At 44.1% G+C, this 24,014-nt stretch overlaps 1 protein-coding gene across 1 annotated transcript; it reads right to left on the bottom strand.

Annotated features, from left to right (window-relative positions):
• On the bottom strand, positions 1 to 20,289 carry FAM83F (family with sequence similarity 83 member F). The gene is made up of 5 exons (XM_059472213.1): positions 19,819 to 20,289; positions 16,048 to 16,215; positions 9,673 to 9,794; positions 8,396 to 9,108; positions 1 to 3,635 (listed from the first exon to the last, which is right to left on the bottom strand). The coding sequence occupies exons 1-5, from the start codon at positions 20,272 to 20,274 to the stop codon at positions 3,571 to 3,573; spliced, it is 1,524 nt and encodes a 507-aa protein (XP_059328196.1). The 5' UTR covers positions 20,275 to 20,289; the 3' UTR covers positions 1 to 3,570.
• Between the last annotated feature and the right edge of the window lie 3,725 nt (positions 20,290 to 24,014).

Raw genomic sequence — 24,014 nt, forward strand, 5'->3', positions numbered from 1 at the left:
ATTAACTGGACACATATACATTAAATATACAAACTTATACCAAAAGAAACACAGAAGGCACACATTCAGCCAAGTGGCTCTTTCTGAACCACTCACCACTGCAGGCCAGAAGGAGAGAGCCATGAGCCCCAGCTTAGTTACTTTCTGTCCAAAACCAGGACCACAGCTGTAGGCCCCATGGTGCTCCACACAGACCAGCCAAAGAGGGAAAGAGATCCAGAGGACAGGCGCCCTCTTGGGATTGTGCATGGTCAGGATAGAGATGCCAAAGAGAGCTAATCTGGCTCTTTTGAGTAGCAACAGAACCATTCCCATCCTTCCCACCCCCTTGGGAGGTTGGTGACTTGATTACAAGAGGGGACATCTTGGGCAAGCACCAAATGACAGCTTATTTGAATACTGCTGTACCTTCAACCTCTGCTGGCAGACTTCCAACACAATTCCTAAGCACTGCTCTTTGCCCCTGTGACCCCCAGCACCACCAACCACATTTTATCGGGAGAGCAAGAGAGATTGATTTTACAGGTCACAGCCCCAGGTTTCTAGCACTCATCAAGAACCACGATCAGCAAAAACTAGTGAAAATAAATGTGGTCACCTCACACAGACTCACTTCTGTTGCCATAGGAGCAGGTAAATAGCTCAACTTCAGCAGATTTTATCTTCAGGGAAGAACTAGTTCCACCAGAGCCTGAAACCTCCACTCTGGATCAACAAGGCTGTGTGCGTCCTCAGTCATGCTGAGTTTAAGGAGCAGATTTATATCATGCAAAAAAGCAAGTTTGTTCTCTCAAATTAAGTAATTAAGCAGTGTGTGATAAGCCTAAGGAATTCTACTAGCCCTTGGAGTCAAGGCATGAGACTGATTTCCATGGAAAGAATCTGAAAACAAGTGAACATTACCTTTCAGGAACTGGTGTGGCAACCAAGGAGACAAGCAGATGAGAGACTTTCTCTGGAAAGGATATCCTGTTAGTTGACAGGTTAAAAAAAAGAGCTCTGACATCCACAATAGGGAAGAGAAAGTAAAGCACACTAATGTGTAAGCACAGAAGGAAAGGAAGGACAAGTGAAATCAGCCTCTTGGACTATTTGTGAAGTCACCCAGGATGAAGCAACAAGAAGATAAAGGACTTCCTGGAAAACCTGACCATATATATCAACATGGTGCTAATTAGTTAATTAACCTATTGCACAATTAAAAAAAAAAATATTTTAAAAGCCTGGGAGGAAAAGGAAGCACCAGATGACACTGCTCTTTTCAGAACAAAAAGTGGAACAACATCAGCCTAATAAATTTATATCTGATCTTTGCTAACAAAGTGAAATAAATACAAGAATAGAAGAAAAGTCTCCCAGACATCTTCAGAGTGGTAACCAAAGTATGACAAAATCATGCCACTTTCAAAAATCCTGCAAACACAGTGAGTAGCTTTAGGCACATGAGCTACACACATGAAGCCAACAGGATAACTCAGCTATCACTTCTACATCCAAGTGGTGGTGTCATTTCCAACACCTCTTTTTTTTTCCCATTACCAGGAACAATTTTATGAAACACTGCTCATAATATGAGCTGACAGACCTAGCTGTAAAGCTACAGCTCATTCCCAGAAGGCTATATAGAATATATTATATAGACTGGCAAGCATTTAACCCATGGAGGATGAGTAAGTTTAACAGAGGGCACAATACCTTTGGTAGTTTACCATCTCAAGACATTCTGAAGGGTAAATAGAGTAAAATGGCCCTGCTTGCCATTCAAATTAAATATACATCAAGGAAAGGTAATTAATCAATCAGTGAATCAATCAATTGCATTTTACCATCAACTACAGACAGCTGTTGGAGTGTAACAACCTCTACTGCATCCCAGCCCCTGAAAGTCTTTTGATCAGCTGCTTCTGCATTGGGAGTGTATCAATTGCCTTTGCTGTGAATTTGTTGTGCAGCTAAAAACCCAGATGGTTTCTCTAAACAAAAAGCAAGAAAACTAAACCTGTGTTTTTCTGATGTTTAACTATTTTTTTTGACAAGCAGGCATGTTAGTTTTCGGGTCTCTTCTAATAACTAGGATCTAATTTTTTTAGGTATCACAAGAGGATTTACTTATGACAGCAGGATATGTAATTTAAATGGCAAGAAAGCAGAGTGAAATGTCAATCTGCCCACTATAGAGACAAAAACAATCTGTTTATCCACTCTGTTAGTGAGCAGAAGTGGAAAAATGATAGTGAACAAGAGGACAGAAATGCCAGTCAGATCCCATAGTAGCTAGGAGGTAGTCATCAAGGAAACCATTAAACAGCCTGACAACAGTTCTTTTTTTGTACATGCATTGAATTTAGGGTTTGTTACTACAGAACACTTTAGAGGCCAAAAGTAAAAAAGGATTTTTAGAAAAGGACAAGTACATTCATTAAGACCAGGTCCAGAAGGAACTGCCAGAAAGCTGAGAAAGTCCATAGACTGCTAAAATGGTGTCGGAGAACGACCTCTGTATATACAAGCCTTGTATTTTATGCTTCTGTGATCACCTGTTACAGGCTATTCTCAGAGGCAGAACAGCAGATCAGATGGCCTTTGGTCTGATTGCACACAATGCTTCTTATGGATCAAAGCTCTCAATTTTAGCATGATTTAGATTCTGGAAAGGTTAACTTAAAAAAAAAAAGGGCATTTTAAAAGCTTGAAAAGCTTGCATGCCTCCTCTGCTTCCTCTTTCAACCCTCAAAGATGTGCTCCTTAATCATTCAGTTTCCATGAATGGTAAAAGTATTGCTGCATTAGCAGTAACGAGGATTTGACCACAGCCCCTGAAGTCTGTGTTATTGCTCCCAGATCCTGCCCAGGCCCCTTATCAGGCATTTCTCCTGACCCAGTCTCAAGTGTATGTTAAACATTGCCCTATATTCCATTTTTCCTCTTGGCCACATTCTTGCTAAATCACTTTGTTCGACTGCTACATCTATGAGGTGAAACAGTTCCGATACTGCTCTGTAGGCTACTGTTGGCTAAACCCTTCTCCTGCCTGGGCCAGTGACAACAGGACTCTACAGGAAGACTCCTTATGGACAAAGGATTGCTCCACTGTCTGTAAACATCCTTATTTCACCCAGAATTTGCCACTGCTATTGGATTCAGCCTTACAGCCAGTCAGATCAATACATTTTTGCAGTGCAGTAGAGTAAACAATGCAACACAGTGATTCCAAGTCTGCAGCCAGACAGACTGAAGTAGCAGCACAAGTAAGTCAGAAAATCTCCTGCATTCCTCTGGGCACAGAACAAGCTCTGAGATCATCACAGTTGTTTTTATGTAAAAAATATGTGTGCACATAGACATATGGACTAATACATTCATCACTAACCCTCATTTAAGGGACCAACTATCCAAAGTCTGCTCATCACCCAGTAAATGTGCTTTAGCCAGGGGTGCCAGATGCATCCAGGACCTGCAGTGGCTTTACAGATCACTGCATGAGGATATGGCTGTAGGTTCAAAATCAATCAAGAAGTTACTGTTGCAGCTTGTGATTCAGTCTTTAGTTCTCCAGACAATCCTTCCCAATCAAGATAACACGCAGGTAGATTGTTTGTTTTTATCGCTCATAGTGGAGTTTGGATTCAGGTTACCTGGAAGGAAAAGAAGTTAAAGTAGTGTTAATGTTAAGTAAATAAGCCCTGGATAAAGTTTGGACTCATGCTTCACTCTCATTTTTTACTATGCACCTTGTGTTAGACCGACATTATTCTGCATGCCCTCATGGCTTTTTTTCTGCTGTAGTGAAATGAAGAAACATTAAAATAAAAGCAAATGCAGAGTATATTGTAGAGAAAACCACTGGAGAAGTATTTCTAGCTTTGCCTTGTACCCAGTCCAGCTTCATTAGGTCCCAGCTGGCACTGATAAATAGTCTGGTCATGCCTTGGGTGAGAAGTTTTCCAAAGAGTGAGGTATGGAAAAAAACCCTGAAAACCCAAGGTCATCTCATTCATTTGATACCTACACACATTCTCAGTAGAGGTTTTTTTTCACATTTTGTTTCAAACATCTCTAGTGCCAGTGTTTCCACCATTGCCTTTGCAAGATAAATCCCAAGGCCTCAAGGTCTCTCACTGAAGTGGCAGAGTATGCTGCCTCCAGTTTTTTATAATCCTAGGTTTTTTTCACTGCTTACTCTATGAATTTCTTCTGCTCCCAGTATCTGTACCTTTCAATGCTTGCACTTCTGCCTGGTGTCCATCATTACAGCCAGATGTTGATCTGGATGCCCCAGTATATGTCTCAAACACTGTACAGAAGTGTGTTCAGAAGCTTTGCAAGTAAGGGAGCTCATCTGAGCTCAGTAAAGCTTGCATGACTCTGGCCCAGGGCAGCAGGGACCGACAGGGGCTGCCAAGTGGCTTGGAATCACTCTGAACACAGGCAGGCCCACTCATGTATTTGTACAGAAGGAAGGTACATGTGCATCTCCCAAGCACTTGGAGCCAGATGCCAGTTCAGAGGGAAAACAGAGAGTGAAAACTGCCACAGGTCATGGCAACATGCTACTGAGAAGTCTCAGTCTTGCTAAGTTTAGGGAGCATTCAACTCAAGCACTGCCTCTGAATTGGGCTCCAAGTGACATTTTCAATGTCACTCTCTTGCCTGAAGGGTATTTGATCAATGCTGCCCTTACCTGTAGATGATGGGGAAGAGAAGAGTTCTCTTTTCTCCCCCTCCTTCTCTCCACTTTCTTCCACACTGCATCTCCTTGATGTTCACCTGGGAGGTTGCACTGCACCCTGCCCTCACTTCTGTGGCTGCTCTGTGTGCTACTGCCTCCTCCCCACAGCTCCCTGTAGCATTTCATTCTACCTGTTCCCCTCTGACATATCCTGCATGTTAGTGTTATTATTACTCCTATCTCCTCCCCACCCCTCTTTCCTTCCCTGTCTGTATCACATTTAAGACCCTCATGCTTTTTTTGAAATATGTCTGTGCTTCTCTGCTTAATTTCAACTCCCAGCCCTTTTATTCTTGTCACTTTCTACTCTTGTCTTCTGACCTTTTTCTACATATCCCACTACAGTTAGAGCAAACATCCTCCTTTTATGTACCCAACAATGTTTCCCTCTTTCTCTCTTTAGAAAAGAGGCTGAAAATTCCAGTTACCACCCTTCCATGATCTCGCTTTGGCTGAAAAATGTTGGTGATAACCAAGCAGCTATTCCAATGCCTTTGCAGTGCCCAGCATAAATTCCATTTCCTGTTGCAAGAAGCACAGAAAACTGAAACACAAAATCCTTCTACTAAGGGTGTGTATTTTGCAACCACTGCTCATGAGGAATGAAGTTGATGCATGGAGCACCTCAGGACAGCAAGCCCACTTTGCTTCTTCCAAAGGAGAACACAAACTAAAAAGTCTGCACCTTCTGAAGGCACACAGCTTTCAGACTTTTGCAGTGTTTCCCAGAAACTGCACACAGAAGTCACTGTCTCTGCTGAACACAGTCTGCTCAGCACCAGCTTAAAATTAACAAGATTCTGGTCAGGTTCAGAGCTGCTCTTATGTTCCTCAGCAGGCAACAGTGAAATCCAGTGAAATTCTGATAATTTCATGATGTGGTTTGAGAAAACCTTTTAAGACAATGTACAGCTTGCCATGGGCTAGGACAACACCTCAGGGTGTTAATTCAGATACTTCGTTTGGGACATTACTTTCTATCTGGAGCCCTTGTATTTTCCAGACTCCCAATTCTGACTCATAGGAATCCTTTTCTAGCCTGTAAAAGCTGCATCAGATTTTCAGACTCCATCACAGCACACACTTCCATCATTTCCCTTCCCAGCTCAGATTCTCTTCATCACCATTTGCTCCTACAAGAGTGAATCTGACTTTCAGCCTGCTTGAATAATGTCTTTCAACTACTCTATGAGCTACTCAGGTGTGGATCTGGTCTCTCCATGCATTTGCAAGGTGGGATGTGTCTCTGTGGTGCTAAAGAATTAATAGTGACTTTGGAGGATGTGTGCACAGGCAGGCCCATGGGGCTTAAGTGTGCTGTTTAATCTTTACAAAAGCTAAGGACAGCTATTTCAAACCATGAAGCTCTGAATAATTGCATCCTAACCTGCCTGCATACCAAGTACCCTCTCTTTCATTTCCACTTCTTACCTCCCTTCTGTCACCCAGAATATCACAGCACCAGTTTTTACTAGTTTTGCTCAAAGTTTTGCTTAAACTTTTAAACCTAAGTTAGTCCTAAAGTTACCCAAGAACAAAGTGTCTCCTATCTTTATACTGAGGCTGGGACTCTATTCCATGGCTGTGTTTAAGAATTTTTTATTAAATCCTTTTCTGTTCCTCATGAGTCTCCATCTATCTAATGTGCCCTCTACCATCTCTGTTCACATGCCACTTTGGGACTATTAGACTAGAGAAGTGTTCTCTCACAAAAAGGTAATTTATTTCAAAAGCAACTCACAATCCATGATCTTCCTTCAGCCTTTGATGCCACCAGATGGACAAAGTCTACTAACACCCTACTTCAAAAGCTATGGAGTCTCCCAGTGCCACCATGAACAGGCATTCTCAATTTGCATAAACCAAAAATACTAGCAAGGACTCAGTGGAAAGATTTATCAGTTCAGAAAAAGCACAGTGGGAAGACTGGTGTGCTGGACCTCAGCATCTTCCTTAGACCTGTTCTCAATTCTTCCTTCCCCCTTACTGAAAGAGCTGGCAGTCTGCAGGAAGTAACAGTGGCAATAAATAAAACCTGAACATAATAGCATGGAAAGGTATTTGTGGAAATGGTCTAGACCAAGCATCAGACTGTCTGGCACAGATCCAGTGTTTTAGGAGGAACAGGGACATCCCTGCTGCCTGGATGGTGCAATGCCCCAGCAGGGTGCAGTGCCCCACTGTCCACCAAAGACATCAACCTCTCGTGCCTTAAGCTGGGCCTGATTTCATCAGGACATTGTGGGAAGGCCAGGCTGGCTGCTCTGAAACGAGTGACAGTGAGAATCTCTGATATGCAAAGTGCTGATGAATCAGAGATTCTCTCCTTCTGTCACTAGAGGGTAGTGCAAGTACTCAGCTCCATTCCTGCGAGTGGAAATGCCCATACACCTCCCCACAGGTCTTCACCGATTTTGCTTTTCCCGGCTTTGAGGAATGGGGCCCACCAGCACATAATGTCTGTGCTCAAGACTTACTTGGAGAGAGGATCTCTTTAGACCAGGGTTTACTTCTACCTCCCCAAACGCCAAATGCAGATTCTAAAATGGATCTACTACAGTCTTAAATAAATTAACTATTCCTTCTTATAATTCCTCTTTCTTGTGTTCATTTGGCATTTTTGAGTCTGTCCTTCATTTAGCCAGAAATATTTCCAGGAATCTAATTAATCATTGTTGTTGACCATCTCAATTCCTTGCTTTTCTTCTTGGTCCCAAAAGAACATCTCTCCATTTCACATCATGGTAACTGCAAAGCAATTCAGTCTCTCTACAGCTGCATTTTGCATTCATCAGAGCACTGACCAGACAAGTGGAGGAGAAATTTTTTCCTTCTAATTAGTTTATTTTCCTGATGGTGCAGGAGGTACTGACACCCAAAACAGCTCAGTGAGAGGAAGACAACCAGGATGAATAGTCCAAAGATTTACTTCAATCTCACAAAACATGTAAAATGTTGAGGAGTTCGCTATGAACCCATAACCCATTAGAAATCTTTATCATTTGTGTCTTCAACTGACTGAAGCCTTTGAAGGACTTAATGAAAATATCAAACATGCATTAGCAAAGAAAGAAAAGTTGAGATCTAGTGACCTACTTCTTTGTAGCTTCTATTTTCATTACCTTCTCCTCCATTTCAGAAGGTGGCAAAGGAGCAAATTAAAAAGACTTGCACCCTTTCCTTCAATCCTTGTGCCCTCACCTCAACATAAACACATTTTCCTCTTTTCTCCACCAGGAATTTGTCACAGGAAATATACCTGCCTAAACTCTAATGAGGAAAGGAAGGAATTACACTGAAAATCTGTCTGTGGCCTGCTAGCCACTACCATAGAGAACACAGTGCTGCTGTTTATTAGGCAAATGCACTTAATGGACTGAGTACTGTTTTACACAAGGCAATGTTCACCTTTCTCTCCCTTTGCTGCTCAAAAGTATGAGAAACATCCTCATGAGAAGTACCAACCTTACAGTAAGACTGCCATTAAATTGCTTCCAACTTATATTGCCCGTATCTTTTGATACAACTTCTACCCTTTCTTTTTGCTCATTTTGATTCAGAATGAGAGGATCTACTCACAGGTGCCCATAATGGGTATGCTTGCATCAATCAGCCAAGCTCAAAGCAAGGGACACAGAAAGCAGAGTATGCTGTAAAAGGTTTTACCTGAGTTGCCTCCAGCACTCCGAACACTAGCATGGCCAATGCTGAGCCTCTCATATTCCAGTTTCATGTTCCCAAGGTCTTCTCCTGAATGTCCTTCACTGGCAAAAGAATTGGCTTCAATGCTTGAGCCTGGAGAGCGCTTGGCCTTGCGACTGAAAAGCCCACTGGCAAACCGCTTCCCTTGCTTTGCATTGCTCTGTGCATCTTCCTTCTTTATGTCACGGATGGACTCTCTGGATTTCGATTTATTTTTCAGGTCCATGTGCAGCCGGGACAACAGTTTCTGGGGGCTCCGATTCAGCTTGTTCAAGTTCTCCAGAGGTGGATCTATTTCTGGGAACACTTGCTCCAATGTGACTAAGTCATTCAGGAACTGATTTAACCGTTTCTTTGACTCACTTGTTTCCTCCTTTTCCATGTTTCCCTGATGGTCTTGCCTGTGCTGTGAAGCCCAGAGCATCATATCACCACGGGTTGCCCCTGCTACTAAACCATACTTTGGGTTAATGAACTTCCGAGCCACGGTGGAGGAATGAAAGCCTGGCTTCCCAATTCCATGGAGGAATGGGTTAGCAATGCCCAGTTCCTTGTATAAATTAACTTCCTCTGAGATGGCGTAGAGCTCACGAAACTCAATGTCAAACATCTCCACGTGCTGTCCTGTCAAGACTAGCAGGATGTTTCTGTCAATGTGAGATGAAGTCCATGTGAAGCTAAGAGGAGGAAACAAAACCTACATTAGATTTTGGGCTGCATACTTGACCCAGCCCACCTAACAAAACCTAAGACACTACAGGGGAATATGTGGCATTATGCCATTTGCCCTTATATCCTTGGCCAGATGGGCCCCAATAGGTAACATGACACAACATTATTGTTCTTCTTTAGACATGTAGACCAGATTTGGGAGAAAAGGCCCTGAAACTCTGCAAAAAGGGTCTTTAAAAGGACCCTTTTAAAAAAGCAGCATTGAATCAACAGGAAGAGTCTTCGGACTGAAAACCTCACTGAAGAGAACTGAGTACAGGGACTGGTGGGGAGTCCTTGTAGACCCCTTCCTCATGCAGTGTGGAACTGTCTCAGCCCTCTGAAAAGGTCTGCCAGCATGGGTATGTTCCATTCTCTGAAGAAGGGCTCTATGCCACCTTCTCTGTTGTCCCACTCCAGTTTCTACAGACGCCACACAGATTACAGAAGCTGGGACAGAAGGGCGGTGACAAGTGAAGAAGACTCTCAAAGTAATCTTTAAATTAATGCCTTAAACAAGAGTGACCCACCTGTATGATCCAGTGGCCACCTTTTCTCCATCCACCATCAGGAATCGGGATGCCAGTGTGCCTTTGATCTTCCCTGATGGCATGTAGAACCCAACTCCTGTCACAGAGCGTATGCGGACGTTCTAACAGGGAGGTGAAAAGACAAAATGTCACAATAAACAGGGCAGAAAATGACATAATTGCCAGCTCCAAGTGTTAAGATGTCACTCACATTGTCTCACTACTTCTGGGACTACAGCTCATTTTGTATCAGCCACCAGAAGGGCTGCAAAGGAAAGCATAGTGCTGTAAGCCCTGTTGTCATCTCCTGTCTACACAGGTCACTCCTCTCCATCTTGGACAGTTTATCACTGTCCCAGGGGTCAGCGTCATCAAAACCCTGCCTGCTGTCTTCAGCTATTCACTTGAGCCACTGGCAAGACAATGCTTTCAGATAAGTGTCTCTACTAATGTTCTGAATAGATCAGCAAAGAAAAATTTCTCAAGATGAGGAAGGAGAATCTTTTCATAAAATGAATGGAAGTAGTTAGAAAGAATACTTCTCCCCAAACTTCAAATCTCACACCCTTTTGTCAGCAAACCTACAAGTAATGAAACAAAGCACTACCAGACACAGAAAAACCACAAAGTTAGGGTTACATGATTTTCAACAATAGATGAGTGCCTGTGCATACTATAAGGATATGTTTGCACACTGGACTGAGTGTTACTCTGTTCATGGGTCCTGGCTGCACAAGGCTGAACTCCCAAAGTGTCTAACATGAAACATTCCCCCTCTCCTCCCCCCAAACCCAAAAACATTGAATGTCAGTAAAGGTTTGGAGCAAATTATCTTGTCACTTTGACACACAAATCTAGACAATTTTCCTCATTTCACCATATTTTTATGTAAGGATTTCTTAAGAATGAAAAGCTAAAAGCACTGTGAATTGGAGTCATAAATCCAGGGTTGGGAGTCAGATAGTCCCAGGCATAACTGCAGTTCTGATACTGCTCCCTGTGATGTTCTGAGAAAGTCAATTCACCTTTGTTTCATTCTTCCCCATCTGCAGAGCAGAAAAATCAGGAGGATTTGGCTAATGCTAGCACAGCCTCAGATCCCACAGAGAGCTAAGTCCTATTACTATAAACCTCACCGACAGCTTAAATACTGATAGGCTATAGAAATCAGCATGCAGGAATGAGTGATTATAAGAATGCAGATTTCTTTCAAAAGCTGTTTTTTCTGAATACAACTCCTGCCTTTTGAAACTGCTGCTATTTTCCCAACTAGAATACAGCAGTCAAAATACAAATTCTGACTAACAGTAACTGATGATAGCTCTGTTTTGCATTCAGCTGTTGCTTGATCTGTCTGGAGTCCTGTGTGGGCATTAGCTAATTAATGCTCCCAACACTGCTGAAAGTATTATTACCCCATTTTAAAGATGAGTAGCCTAAGACAGAAAAAGATGAAGTGGCTTGCCCAAGGCCTAGCAAATGAGTCATATGTATGGGATGCTGAAGACAAGTTGGGTAGAGCACAGGAGAAATGGTGCCCTTTCCAGTAATTAAAATAACATTTGAATTTGGCTGAATTTTTTTTTCCTTGCTGATTAATTTTGGATGTGGGATTTGCCAAATCATGCTTTGCTGACAGCACAAGACAAGAAGTCAGTCAACAGCTCTGACCTGATATTACTCCTTTGAATCAAGAAGCATCAGCCTGTGTGAGCAGAAAGCTTCCCAGCATATAACAGTGTGGATCTTATTGTGCTTGTATGTTCTATCACCTTCTTTTGGTGGAAAGAAAGCACACTTGAATTTCTGCAGTAAGTGAGCTGTATATAACACTTAAAAAGGCGCAGAGGGGATAGAGCTGAACAGCTGAGCACATAAACCTCCTTGAATAAAATAGGTACAGGAGTGCATTAATACATCTTGAAATGCAGAAAACAAGCAGAAAGTCATATAAACATCAAGTCACTTAACAGGTTATTTGTATACAATTTTCTGCCTTGAAGGATCTTGGAACATTTGTAGACTGCTAAGTCAAGCTACAGAGGAAGAACGAGAACATGTACCAAAGAGTGCACAATAACAAAAGAGGAGAGACAAATATAAATGAAGTGAGATTGCAGGCATTTTCAGACGGCACTAGAGTTACAGTAGTAACAAATATTTTGAGTAGAGGACCAGTTAGCTCACCAGATAGAACTGAGACCTCCAGATCTGTATTGTTGCAGAAGCCTGCTTAAGGTTTGTTCTGTAATATCCTGTTTATGGGAGATGCAGTCTGCATTAAATTTCTATATTTCCTTTCCACAGACTTGCACCACTCCTCACCACAAGCAGTGACTAACATCTCCCTGGCTACAACTCAATATGACTGGTAACAGTCAAGCCTGACAGAGCATCCTAATACAAAGAGTAAGAAACTGGTCTTCCTTGCTTTATTGTCACACTTTTAAACCTCACTCTGAATCCACAGAAAGCTAAATCAGACCCAGTTTAGAAAGTCAGTAATGCTGTGACTGACTTGGCAGACCTAGGCCGTAGTGCTTACAAACTGGGGCTGAGAAGGGGGAATACACAAGACAGACCCTAAAGGGAGGTGTTGTAACTGCTTCCACCAGAGAATCCTATGTGCACCTTCCCTCTTAGAACTGAAAAATCCTCTGTTTGCCCTGGACAGTTTTAGAAAGGGCATGGTTACTGACAAAATAGTGTAACTTGCAAGTATTCAGGTAGAACAGGATGGAATGCAGCTAGCTGGGACATGGTCTGCCAAGATAATTAGAGTATTATCTGTGTCTTTACAAAAAGAGAGCCTTGCAAGTTCTCATCTCAGAAGGTCACAAGTAGTCTAGAAGAATACTCCAGCAGACCATTAAAAAACTAACAGCACTGCTTCACATCACATCACACCCCTCCCTCATCTCAGGTAGGAGTCAATGACGAAACCCATAAAATACCAAAATGAAATTACAAAAGTTTCTTAGGCAGAAGCTTTTTAGACTTTCTGAAGTGAAAGGAAAAACTTCTTACATGTTAGGAAAATGAATGTAAAAATTAATGTGAAGGTGAACTTCCTGCAGATAAATCATTCCCTGGGCTTGCTTGGAACTCTAGGAGAATTCTCTGTCCTTGGGGAGGAGTGTCTGTTACTGTGGTTGGGGTTAACAGAAACATGAAGACAAAAACCACCTATCTAAAATCCGGTGAGAACATTCACCCTCAGGTCCTGCAAAAAGAGGAATTTCTGAGGGGCTATGAATTTAGTATCTATGAGAACTCTGATTCACTGTGATCTCTGTAGAACACTCTTGTGTCAAACATGACAGAAGTCTGACAAACCATGTCCTGTAGGCTCAGGAAGCCATATGACTCACACACACAAGACATGCTCTTATGAACAACACATGAATGTTCTGATGATTGAATTTAAATACATTTCTGGTGAACTCTGGCCTTCAGACAAAAATAGAGGTTTTCTCATTTAATGCTTGGAGTTGGTTAAGAACTTTTACTCTTCGTAGGGTGAGGTATGGTCTTCCTACAGCAGTTTCCCTCCCATGAGACTGTCAGCAGATCATGATACCTTGCCATCTCTACAAAAAGAATACAATAGCCAGGAATTTTGTGAAAATGTCCATCGCTGTACAGAGACAAACCCAGTGTTAACTGTAAACCTCCCTGTATTGGTACTGTTGAAGTATTCACTTTGCATTGGATGAACAGGGCAACGGGACCAAAAGGGCAGAAAACACAGAACAAAATGAGTATCTGGTGGTGACAGAAGACAGAATAAACATTGTGACACTGCAGTTCACAGTAGTGCATCATCTCTCTCCCCCTGGGATCAGAACTTGTCTCTAAACCTTAGAGTTATATCTCATGTGGCTGCAACTTCCTGAGAAAAGAAGCTGTCCTCTATACCTTGCACAAGCATTCCAAGGGAAAGGTGGGCAGAAGGGCAGGAAAGAAGAGTATGCAACTCCTTTGCTGGCAAACTATGTCTGGTGAAAACTGGTAAAAATCTTCTATAATAAAGCAAAATGGTAATTCAAAAAGGAGAAAATATCTTCCCTGTTGCTAAAAATCAGTAGAAGAAACTCAGACATCAAAGCAGATATCAGGAGAAAGACAGTAGATAAGAAATGGGTGAAAGAAAGTTTCCTCAGCAATTTCAGTATCTTCTGCAATCAAACAACGTGGGACAAAATGATTCTGCTGAACAAGACTGGAGGCCCAGATTGCTTTCTAGCTTTAAATCTGGATCTTCAACCCTTGGCACATTACAGAAGAAGAGCTGGGAGGAGTCCTCAAGGGGAAACCTTAACCTTCTGGAGCTTCCTTGGGTATCCAAAGCCTGTTGCCAGGGAAATCCCTACATGATGGTTTCTGCTATACTGACCCAAGCAGCAGCACAGGCATGTCCAAGGCAGCTCTGGGTGAGATACTAAGAAAACATCTTCCTTGAGAGGCAAATGACTTGTTTCCCCATTCCATGAAGAATCTCCCTGGTCATTCCATAGAACCATATACAGGAATTAACTGCATTGGCCTTAGCAAGACTAAAAAAATACCTACGCCATACTTGAAAAAAAGATAACAACCTTCAGGGGAATTTAAGATCCAGTATGAGATACCTGGGAAAAGAGGGGGAAAATTTGAAGGATAGCAATCTGTGGACTGAAGTTTTGCAGAATAGTGAACAACTAGGTCAAAAGTTGTTAATTTATTCTCAGTGGACTTGCTTCAACTCAGCTTGTACTACTTTTAGCTGAAGATGTCTAAAGAAAAACATAGCACAGCTGCCATGAAAGAATGGAATCATAGAAGGGACACAGAAACATTTTCTCCTTCTTTTGATTGCACCAGTTCAAACTGCACCTCCTTAGAGAGAGCCATACAACTAGACTGCTGCAGGACCTAGGCATTGCTGCAGCACATCACTGGGATCACTGGTTTAGGAGTGTCAAGCCTGTGTAGAAGGATAAGAGGATGAGCAGAAGGGGACTGTTTTAGAGACAGAAAAAACAGACTGAAAGGAACTCAGCTCTCCAATAGCAACACAGCTCTTTCTAAAATGCCAGGACATCTTTTCATTCCCTCTGTCCAGGAGTTAAAATATTGTAGTACTGAAGACATCATTGCTGTACATGATGACACAGTAAGAAAAGTACTGGGAAACTGGTACCACAGCAGATGGAACTACTGCTGTGATTTCACAGCTATGTACCAAAGAGACACAAGCCTAGGAGACACAATACCACTGGCACTTGAAACACGTCTGTTATAATGAGGTCTGTGTCTTGCTTTCAAAGGTACCAGAGGGAAGGAACTTCCACCACTGTTTTGGAAAAAAAGGGAAAACTTCTCAGCTGGATGTCTTTTTTGATGAAACTCAGAGCAGAGTGGTAGTTCACAGGAGAACTCTTCAGATATATGCAGGTAATTTTCATCCAGATTTAAGATAGTTCCCCTAAAATGATTAAGATGAGACTCTGTAATCTTCAGAGCTTTTTGAGTTTTGGTTGTGTTTTGGAGTTTTTTTTAACTATAAATTGAGTGTTTAAGGAAAATCCACCCATCCTCCAGGCAAAAAGCACTTTTTCCACTGCCGCTGTACAGAACAAGAGAATCACAAACGGGTGAGTCTGGCATCCCATAGGTTGTTTCCAACCCAGCAACTTTTTTCAGGATTTAGAACAAGTCTGTAGTAGCAACAGTGGCTAAAAAGATGGGGGGGAAAGGAAAGAATACAATACTAACAAGAAATACACAAATTATTTCAGTCTGTATGTAATGGAGCGAGATCCCTCTGAGGCTGCTTCTGCCAGCCAAGCTAGACTGACTACTCTGCTATGCTGCATGCACTATATGAAGGCACACTGTGGCCCTCAATCCCTTAAATTCTCCTTTAAGTCATCCTAGAGGAGGACTACAAGCTCATTCACTCCCGGATGATCACTGTTGGGAAGCAAAGTCTTGATTTTCACAGAATGTGTGTGTCCTGTAAGAGGGATCCATGCAGACAACTCCAAGAGCTACCTGGAACTCTAGTTTGAATTCTAGTTTGAATCCTCACATAGAAGACCTACAGCAATTTTCTCTGATAATTTTCTCCCCAAACAGGAATTTTGAGGTCATAAGTGCCAGGAAACTACACAGATCCCTGTCTTGGGTGAAAGGCAAAAAAATCCAAATCTTTCCTTTTTCTTTCCTTCTGTATTATAAAGCCACACTGTTATCCCTCTGTGTTCCGTCACTTTTAGTGTTGTGGTACAGAGGAAGAGATGTGTTTGCTGGTCCAAGCAAGTTCCAAGATCCACTGCAACTGCAAAAGGCCAATGACCTGCAGAGATAATGGTTTAGTACTGAATACCTTACCCGGATCTGCAAGTCACTGAGGTCAAGGCATCTGCACATTTCCAGGAAGAGCCTGACTCCCTCCTCATCCAGGATGATATAGACGGGGATCCAGCGCTTGTACGCTGCATCGACAATATCGCGGAAGATGTCCCGGTCCGTAAACACATCCATGACCACTGCAATAATCTGCAAACAACAAGATGGTAGACAGACAACTGAATAAATATTAGGAACTGAAAGGAAGGCCTGCCCCACTGGTACAAAATAAAGGAGAGCATTGATATCAGATAATGGAGGAGAAGCCTCCATAGGGAGAACAAAGTACAGGGAGGTACATTCCCAAGCACTACCAATAATTGTAATTTTCCGAGTTAGCTGCTGCACTTAGTAAATGTCTATGAGAGTTCTCCTTCTTCCAGATGAAACTGACTTATTTTAGCAGTGTGAGGAATGCCAAAGCCAAATACCTAGTTTTTCCTCTGTTTTAAGAAACTTCCGTTGTCTCTGTAAGGACTCACTTAAATGAAGAACACTGAAAATATATTGGAAAAAAACACTGAAAACACAACTTTAACACTTAACCTGAAGGTGTCTAATGGAAGAGTGAATGTGCAGAGGAATCAGGGCTTGCATCCTCAACCATGATGCATAGTGTAGAAAACAAGAATTCTATTTTCCTTTTTTTTCCCCCAAATCCCTGTGAAAATCTGCTCTCAGGCTGGCTTCTCAAGGAATGATTTATTGGGCTCAAACATAAACACCTCATATTGCTCAGAAAGGGACTGGAGTGTATTCAAGATTTGGAGGCAAAATGATCATTCCCTCTCTTCGCATGTATTGTTTTTCTGGTATAAAACTAACCCTTCTTTCCAGGCATAGATTTTACATAAAACAAAAGGTTTCACTGATGTGAGAGACAAGCCTGAACATTTATAGGACGAGTAACAACAAAACCAAGAAGGTTATGGGTAACTTTAATGCTGATCTTATAGAAAGGGAGAGAAAGACAAAACATGTATCTTTTACACCATTAGAAATACCAACTAATTTTTCTGCCTGAGTTATTCTTCTCAAGATTTTAAAGGTTATCAATGGAGGAAACTACGGTTTTTCTAGTCTCTCTGCATAACATCAGCTTGCCAGGTCAGAGCTGCCATGCTGACAGTATCCTGGGACTACAGCTGTTGAAATTTTAATTTCCCAGGTGCTGGGAATCACAGCAATAAGCCCCTCTGGGCTGGGGATGGCATATACAGGTGTGAATGGAGCTAAATACTGAACCACACTGTAGGACTTCACTTGATGCTTGGAAAAGGTGCAGCTCTCTTGCAGGAGCCCCCTAAGGAAGAGAGAATAATTCTCCCCAGAGACCTCTTTCCTGTGAAAAATGCCCTTGAACAAATGGCTTTTGGGAAAGTGATGCCACAGTAAACATCCCCCACTGCATCTGCTGAATCTCTGCTGAGTCCCTGCTTGTACAGCCAACAACAACCAACACATCTGCTCTGTCAGGCTCCTTCTGTCAACAGTGCTTACACCAGCTTCCCTTCGTTAGAGAAAGAAAAAAGAGCTGACGCTGTATTTATGCTCATCGTTAACATGTAAGTTCCTGATGGAGGTGAACTGTGCTGCAGCTACTTCATACTAAGTCCCACATTAACTTCTACTAGGCAGGATTTCAGGTCCTGCCTTGGTTCTCCCTTCCCAGCAGGAATGTAACCAGAATCTCTAAAAATTAAAACACAGCGAACTTGTACCACTTTGTTTCTGAACAAGCCCATATACAGGCAAACCATAAATAAAGTCATGAACAGTTCATGCATTAACTCGGGCCTGTTATGCTCCCTGTCCCCCCACACACAGTGGTATGGATGAGCTATTTAGGAGAAAGGATGCCAAATAATATTCATTTGAAGTAAGAACATCCACATAGGGAATGGACAGCAGAAGCAGGAACTTCTTTTCTCTCCATCCCCACCATTTGCAATGAGTGTAACAACTGCAGAAATTACACCCTATCCTGGACAAACCATTAATTGTCTGTACCGGCCTTGCAGTGTGAAGGGATGGCTCCCTCCAGGCTGTGGGGCCTTGGGTCAGTCCAGGCTTCTTTCCAAGACTGGGGACCATTGAGAACAGCAGCCATGGGCAGCGCCTGTTGTTGTGTTTGCCATCTCAAACCCTTGTCACAGCCAAGAGTGTTCCCAAGCACAGCAAGTCAGAGCATGAGTGTCTACCCCTGCAAGAGGTTTTCCCCATTTCTCTTCCAATCCAATGGATAATAAACTTATCTGTAGGGCCCATAGGTGTGCCTAGCTCTTCACAGGAATTTTAAGATTGGCAAGTTAATGCTTGCTAATCTCATTGCAGCTAGGTAGCTTAATTAACATATGTTTGTAAAATACTCATGATAAGCCACCCACAGACTTGTGCCACATATTACCAGTATCTGTTTAGACCCCCTCTCAGAAAAAAACCAAACAATCCCCCACTCTCATTTGCTGACTAAAAAAGCTGCTACCTGGAGTGTTTTTTGCCAGGGTGAGCTCAGCTGAACACAATAGGCATAGTTATCTATGAAAAGGACCATTAAACACTCAAATGGCTGTTAAACATGAAACCAGCTTCGGGCTGGGAGGGGCACAGTTTGTCCAGTCAGTGAAAAAAATAAAAATCTACAAAGGATTTAATTATTTCTAAGTGCCAGGCACAGCTATGGCCTTTCTTTCTGGGAAAGAAACAAACTTTCCCAGTTCTTGAACAGTCTCTAGAAACCTTTGTAGCAGCGCAAGGAGGGGGTGAAGTGGCACTACATCAGAGTGTAAGGATTTTACAGCTTCTAAGTGACTGATCACACCAGTCACTGAACAGAATTACAGGGTGTGCACAATTTTTGAGAGCAGGGAGCTAAGAAGATCACCCACCAGATTAATGCCTCTGTGGAAAGTTTTCTGTGTTTCCCGGCAGATTCGGTTTGAACAGGTCTGTAAAAGTGGTGCATATAGTGTGTGCTGGCAGAGGGGAACAGGTGGAGGAGGAAATGACTGCTGAATTATAAAGCGGAAAAAGCAGAAAAGCTGCAAAACTAAGCGCAGCAATGAAGTTTCTTACGCTGTTCTCCCCTTTACCCAAGGGGTGTGTCAGCTCTGACGGAGATCTTTTCCTGGGTGGTCTTCCCCGGGAACTTCACCCACATCCGGGGTGGGTGAGGAAAAACCTCGTGATTGCCCCCACCTGTTCAAGGCAAGCTCTTGGAGCATCATGGCTGGTTTGCTTCCTTGCCAGAGGTGCCCTGTCACCACCAGCAGTCATTTCCAGGGAAACATAAACGGGAGGAGCAGCCTCATATTGTCTGCACTTTGTCTACTTGCAGCTCGGGCTGGACGGGTGTTGAGACCACAAAAAATAAACCCCAAAAACACCATCCCGTAACGAACACGCTGCCCTGTCTGTAACTAGGGACACCTGCACACACCAGGTAGGGGTGGCTGTAACAGCATCACTACCTGTGAACCTGGGAATGAGGCCGGGACAGGACAAGGCGAACCACAGGTACAGAACCCCAACCGAGGGGAGGTGGAGAAGGTGTGAAGAGGTTTCACCCCATCACAGGCATCAGCTTCGGCAAAGCGTGACGCGACTGGCAACGAGGCGCAGGGAATGCCCTGCCTGATGGACGCCGACAATGGTCGGGGCTCTCGCCCCGCCTTGCACCCCATGCCCCGAGCCAGACCCTCGGCCCGGCTGAAGGCGGCAGGGCCGGCCCGGCCCGTCGAGGCCGCTCCGTACCTTCTGCGCCTGCTGGATCATGTCCCGCACCACCTCCTTCAGGTGAGGCGCGCTCTCCTCCTTGCGCGGGTGCGTGAAGAGGGACACCCGGCTGATGCCCCGGTAGAACGTCCTGTCGGTCCAGCCCAAGTCCAGCGGGGGCACCTCGGTGTCCGAGCACTCGGGCCAGTAGGCCAGCGAGAGGGTCTCGCCGCCGGGCCCCCGCGCCACCTTGCCGCCCTCCCGGGGGTCGTCGTAGCCCCGCCAGCCGCCCCTCAGGTCCTGCAGCTCCCGGCCGGAGAGGAAATCGCGGAGCTGCTCCTTCCTCAGCGCCTCCCGGTACGCGGCCTCGCCGCGGGTCACCAGCGCCTCCAGGGCTCGGCGCTGCTCCTCGCTGTAGTAGAAGCGGGCCTGGGCCTCCGTCACCTTCTCGTTGACGTGCAGCTCGTCCAGCAGCAGCACCTGGGACTCCGCCATGCCGCCGGCAGCCCCAGCGCAGCGCCGGCCGGGAGCGAGGGCAGGAGGCTGCGGCGGGAGCCGGAGAGGCAGGGCCGGGACCGCCTCACCTGGCCTGCCCGAGCCCGCCCCGACGGGTGGGGCGGCCGCTCCCCCGGGCCCCGGGGACACGGCTGTCCCCGCCGCCCGGCCCCTCTGCCCGGCTCCTGCGTGGGCCCCGGGGACGGGGCACGAGTTGCGGGGAGGACAGTTTCTGTGAAAAGGAGAACAACCTGACCTAAGAGGTGCGGGATGCGATGTAAGATAAAGAGCCAGCCTATGTGGCGGCCTAAACCAGCTTCGAGGGATGCGGGATAGAAATCTTTAACTGACTTGTGAAATTGTATGCTAAGAGAGAACTTGGTGCATTGAAATGGGAAAACCGCACCTCCGAGGAAAGACCCTCAACCACTGAACACATGAATTTGGAATACCCTGCGTCTTTAAACAGAGGTGGGGAAAGAGAAGGCAGTAGTAGCTGAGCCAGGTAGTGATGTAGATTCATTATGCAAATATTGCCTGAATAGGATTGCATAAATATGCTTGCATATGTATGCATTGTGTATGTATGTATAAATACGCTTCCTCGCTTTGTGGACTTACCACTTCTCACCCATCTCTGCACAGACATGAAATAAAATAGAATATCTCAGCCCTGTGTGTGGATCAGCTTCCCCACTGGGTGAAAGAATCCAGATTTAGAGCAACATCCTGGCATGGCTGGCATCAGTGTCCTGACCGCAGTCCTTGGAGGAGAACCAGGCCTGGCCCCTAGGTCTATTTTGGGTTGCAAAAAGTCTATTTAAGACTTTTTGCCCCCCTTTTTCATACTTGGCAGCCACCCGAGGGAGGCTCATGAGGAAGAGGGGGACACAGCTGGGCCAGGGAGGTGGGCAGTGCACCATGGTGGCCACAGGCAGTGGCCTGTTGGCTCCAGAGAGCTGGTAGCCAGCCCTCTCTGAATCCTCTGGCAGCTCAGCGACTCCAGAAAAGCAAGGGGTGTGGGGTAGACAGCTTACAGAGGGGAAGATGACAGGGGAAGTGCCAGAGGCGGCCCAGCAGGCTGGTGTCAGAGCTGGGAGTAAAACAGTCTATGAATAAATAGCCACACCCATCCCACCGGAGACTGGGGGCTCTAATGTTAAAGTACGATTTTTGAGAGGTATGTGATCGTTTCTAGGGGCCCTAATCAAGATTCCGGCCCCACTGCGGATTGCACACAAAGGGTAAAGAGCAGAGCTTCCCCACTGCAGTCCAGGGACAGAGCTGGCAAGGTATGAGCAAGGAAACAAGGACAAAGTCAAAGGCAGTGGTGAAACACAAACAAAGTAAAAGGCAGTGGTGAAATACAAACATTCAGAGGCATTTACAGCGCTTTACAGCTGTGATTAGCCCCTAAGTGCTCACATGCAGAAAAACTATAGGGGACAGAGCTTCTGAAGCTGCTCTTTGTTTCCTCTCTCTAAGTAATCTCCTGCCCTCAGTGTGAGTTAGTTTAAAAAAAACAAGGATCAGGTGGGCCACCACAGCTCATCCTGTGCTGTTCCTCTCCTTTAGGTAAAAGAGATACTTTTAGTATTCCAGACAGTCTTCCATAGCTTTTCCTAGCATGAAATTCACTTAAAGTTTGAAATTACACTTTGCAAAGGTCTACTCCCCTGCCTATCAAGTCTCCTTTAAAAATTAATTTCCATGTAAGTTCTTTTAGCCTTATTTCTGATGGAAATGAGACATACATGGTCATGGTGTCTGCACCTGTCTGCCTGTCTGTCCATGTCTCTAATAAACTTCTGAGCCCACTGTCTGATTTCAAACAAGTTTGGCAGAAGTGTAATTACATCCCTACAGATTTATGAAAAATAACAGGCCTGATAGCAAAAAGAGACTCTTATCACAGTCCCCAACAGTGCAAGTTACAATGTGGGTTCATGCCTTATTAGATTTCAGATATTCCATAAAATTGAAAATGCTAATAAATGCTTGATCTGGAGGAAGAGCTTCAAATTAATTTTTTGCCATCTTAGGCACCATGGTCAATCAGCCACAATATACAAAGATACAGGAGATGTGACTTTCTTAGTTCCAATCCTCACTAAATTACTTGTTGGTTTTATTTTTTTTCTGTACCAGAGGCTGCCATCAGCTCTGCTATTTCATGTGGGGCTAAATAAAATCTCTTTAATCCTGGATGCTCTGTTCATTTGTAGCTGCACAATGTAGTCTTTTGTGTTCACCTAAGGCTCCCACATGAAAGCAACAGTAGGTTCAGAAATATATGTATAGTTTTGTATTTAAAAGCAAGCGAGTATTTCCCACATCCAAGTAAAGGCAGCAGAGATTATTTTCACTTTGTTGTGATGAAACGTTTAGTCCCCACCTCTCACTCTAGAAGACAAAATGTTGTTTGTGTGTTAATAGAATAAACAGGGCAAGGAGCTTTGCAGAAGGTGAGAGAGACCCCTTCCCAAAGCAAGTACATGTCCCATGGCATCCCCACTCCCCATTCTCACATCAGTACATTCCAACCAAGTCTTTTCCTGAACTAGAGTTTTTTTAAGGCCAGATGATTCAGTTCTTTCCCCTGATCCTCCTGCTGACAGCCTCACCTCAGAGAAGTGGAAAGAGCTGTGCAAACAAGCTGCCCTCTCTGCCACAGAGTCAATCCAACCCTTCAGGACTGGAGAAGAAGAAACTTGTCAGGCAGAGTGGGGAAAAGACTTGCACCTGGCCCTGCCCCTCTGGGATCAAGGAGTGAATTCCAGTTTCCATTCCAAAAGAGAGTCATAATTGTTCGGGCACAGGTTTTCCTCTCTGCCCTTAGCATTGGCTCAAGAGAAACAGGAAAAGGGAAGGCTGATTCTGAATTGTGCTGGGGCAGCTGCAAACCCACAGAGAGCTATGCTGTCTGTTGCTGGGTTTGTTTTGTTCCTGGGATTACCTGCTGGAGGGGCTGCGTGTGCACAGCAGGGTTGGCTCTCTTTACTTTTCACCTCTCTGTGGGTGTTGTCCCAGGCCAAGGCCTGCTTAAGGCCTTGCTTACTCTCTGGTCTGGTTCCAGAATGTTTTCCAAAGGATGTAAACTAACCTATCAGGAAATATTACCTCTTGTTGTAACCCTCCCCCAACCCTATTACAGTGTTTTAAATCTGTCTTCAAACACCTCCCACGGATAATCTGGTTATTTGGGCCTAATTGCTTAACTTTCCTTTGCGAGGCAGTGCAGGCTGTGCGTTAGATAAAGATATGACACCTTATATTTAGCATTAATTGCAACTGCACACATCTCTCTTGCCAGCCCTTCCTATGTAATTTCAGTCCCTAAACAGCCCACCTCATGATACATTCTTTGATAAATTTCCCAGAAGTGTTTCTCGTGTGGCATAAACTGCTACAAGCTCTCGTAATAAACCTCTGAGTGCTCGGCTCTTTAGGAACAAAATCCTGATGCTTTCCCTCTCACCTACATCTTGTTTTGCTGAAAAACAGTTACCATGCAAAAGAGGAGTAAAAAGAGGGGCAGATATTAAAATACATATCATTTTGTGATACATTGCTCAAGAGCTGTATAGTAGAAGTCTTTTTGTGAGGAGTGGTATCCTTCAAAAAATACCAACACGATTTACCAAAATGTCTCTGATTCAACCATACTACCTTTTAGGTTGTTTTTTGTTTTGATTTGATTTGTTCTTTGGTTTTGGCTTTTTTTTCCATAAAAAGCAGCA

Source organism: Ammospiza nelsoni, chromosome 5 (genome assembly GCF_027579445.1).
Source record: "Ammospiza nelsoni isolate bAmmNel1 chromosome 5, bAmmNel1.pri, whole genome shotgun sequence".
Classification (NCBI taxonomy): domain Eukaryota; kingdom Metazoa; phylum Chordata; class Aves; order Passeriformes; family Passerellidae; genus Ammospiza; species Ammospiza nelsoni.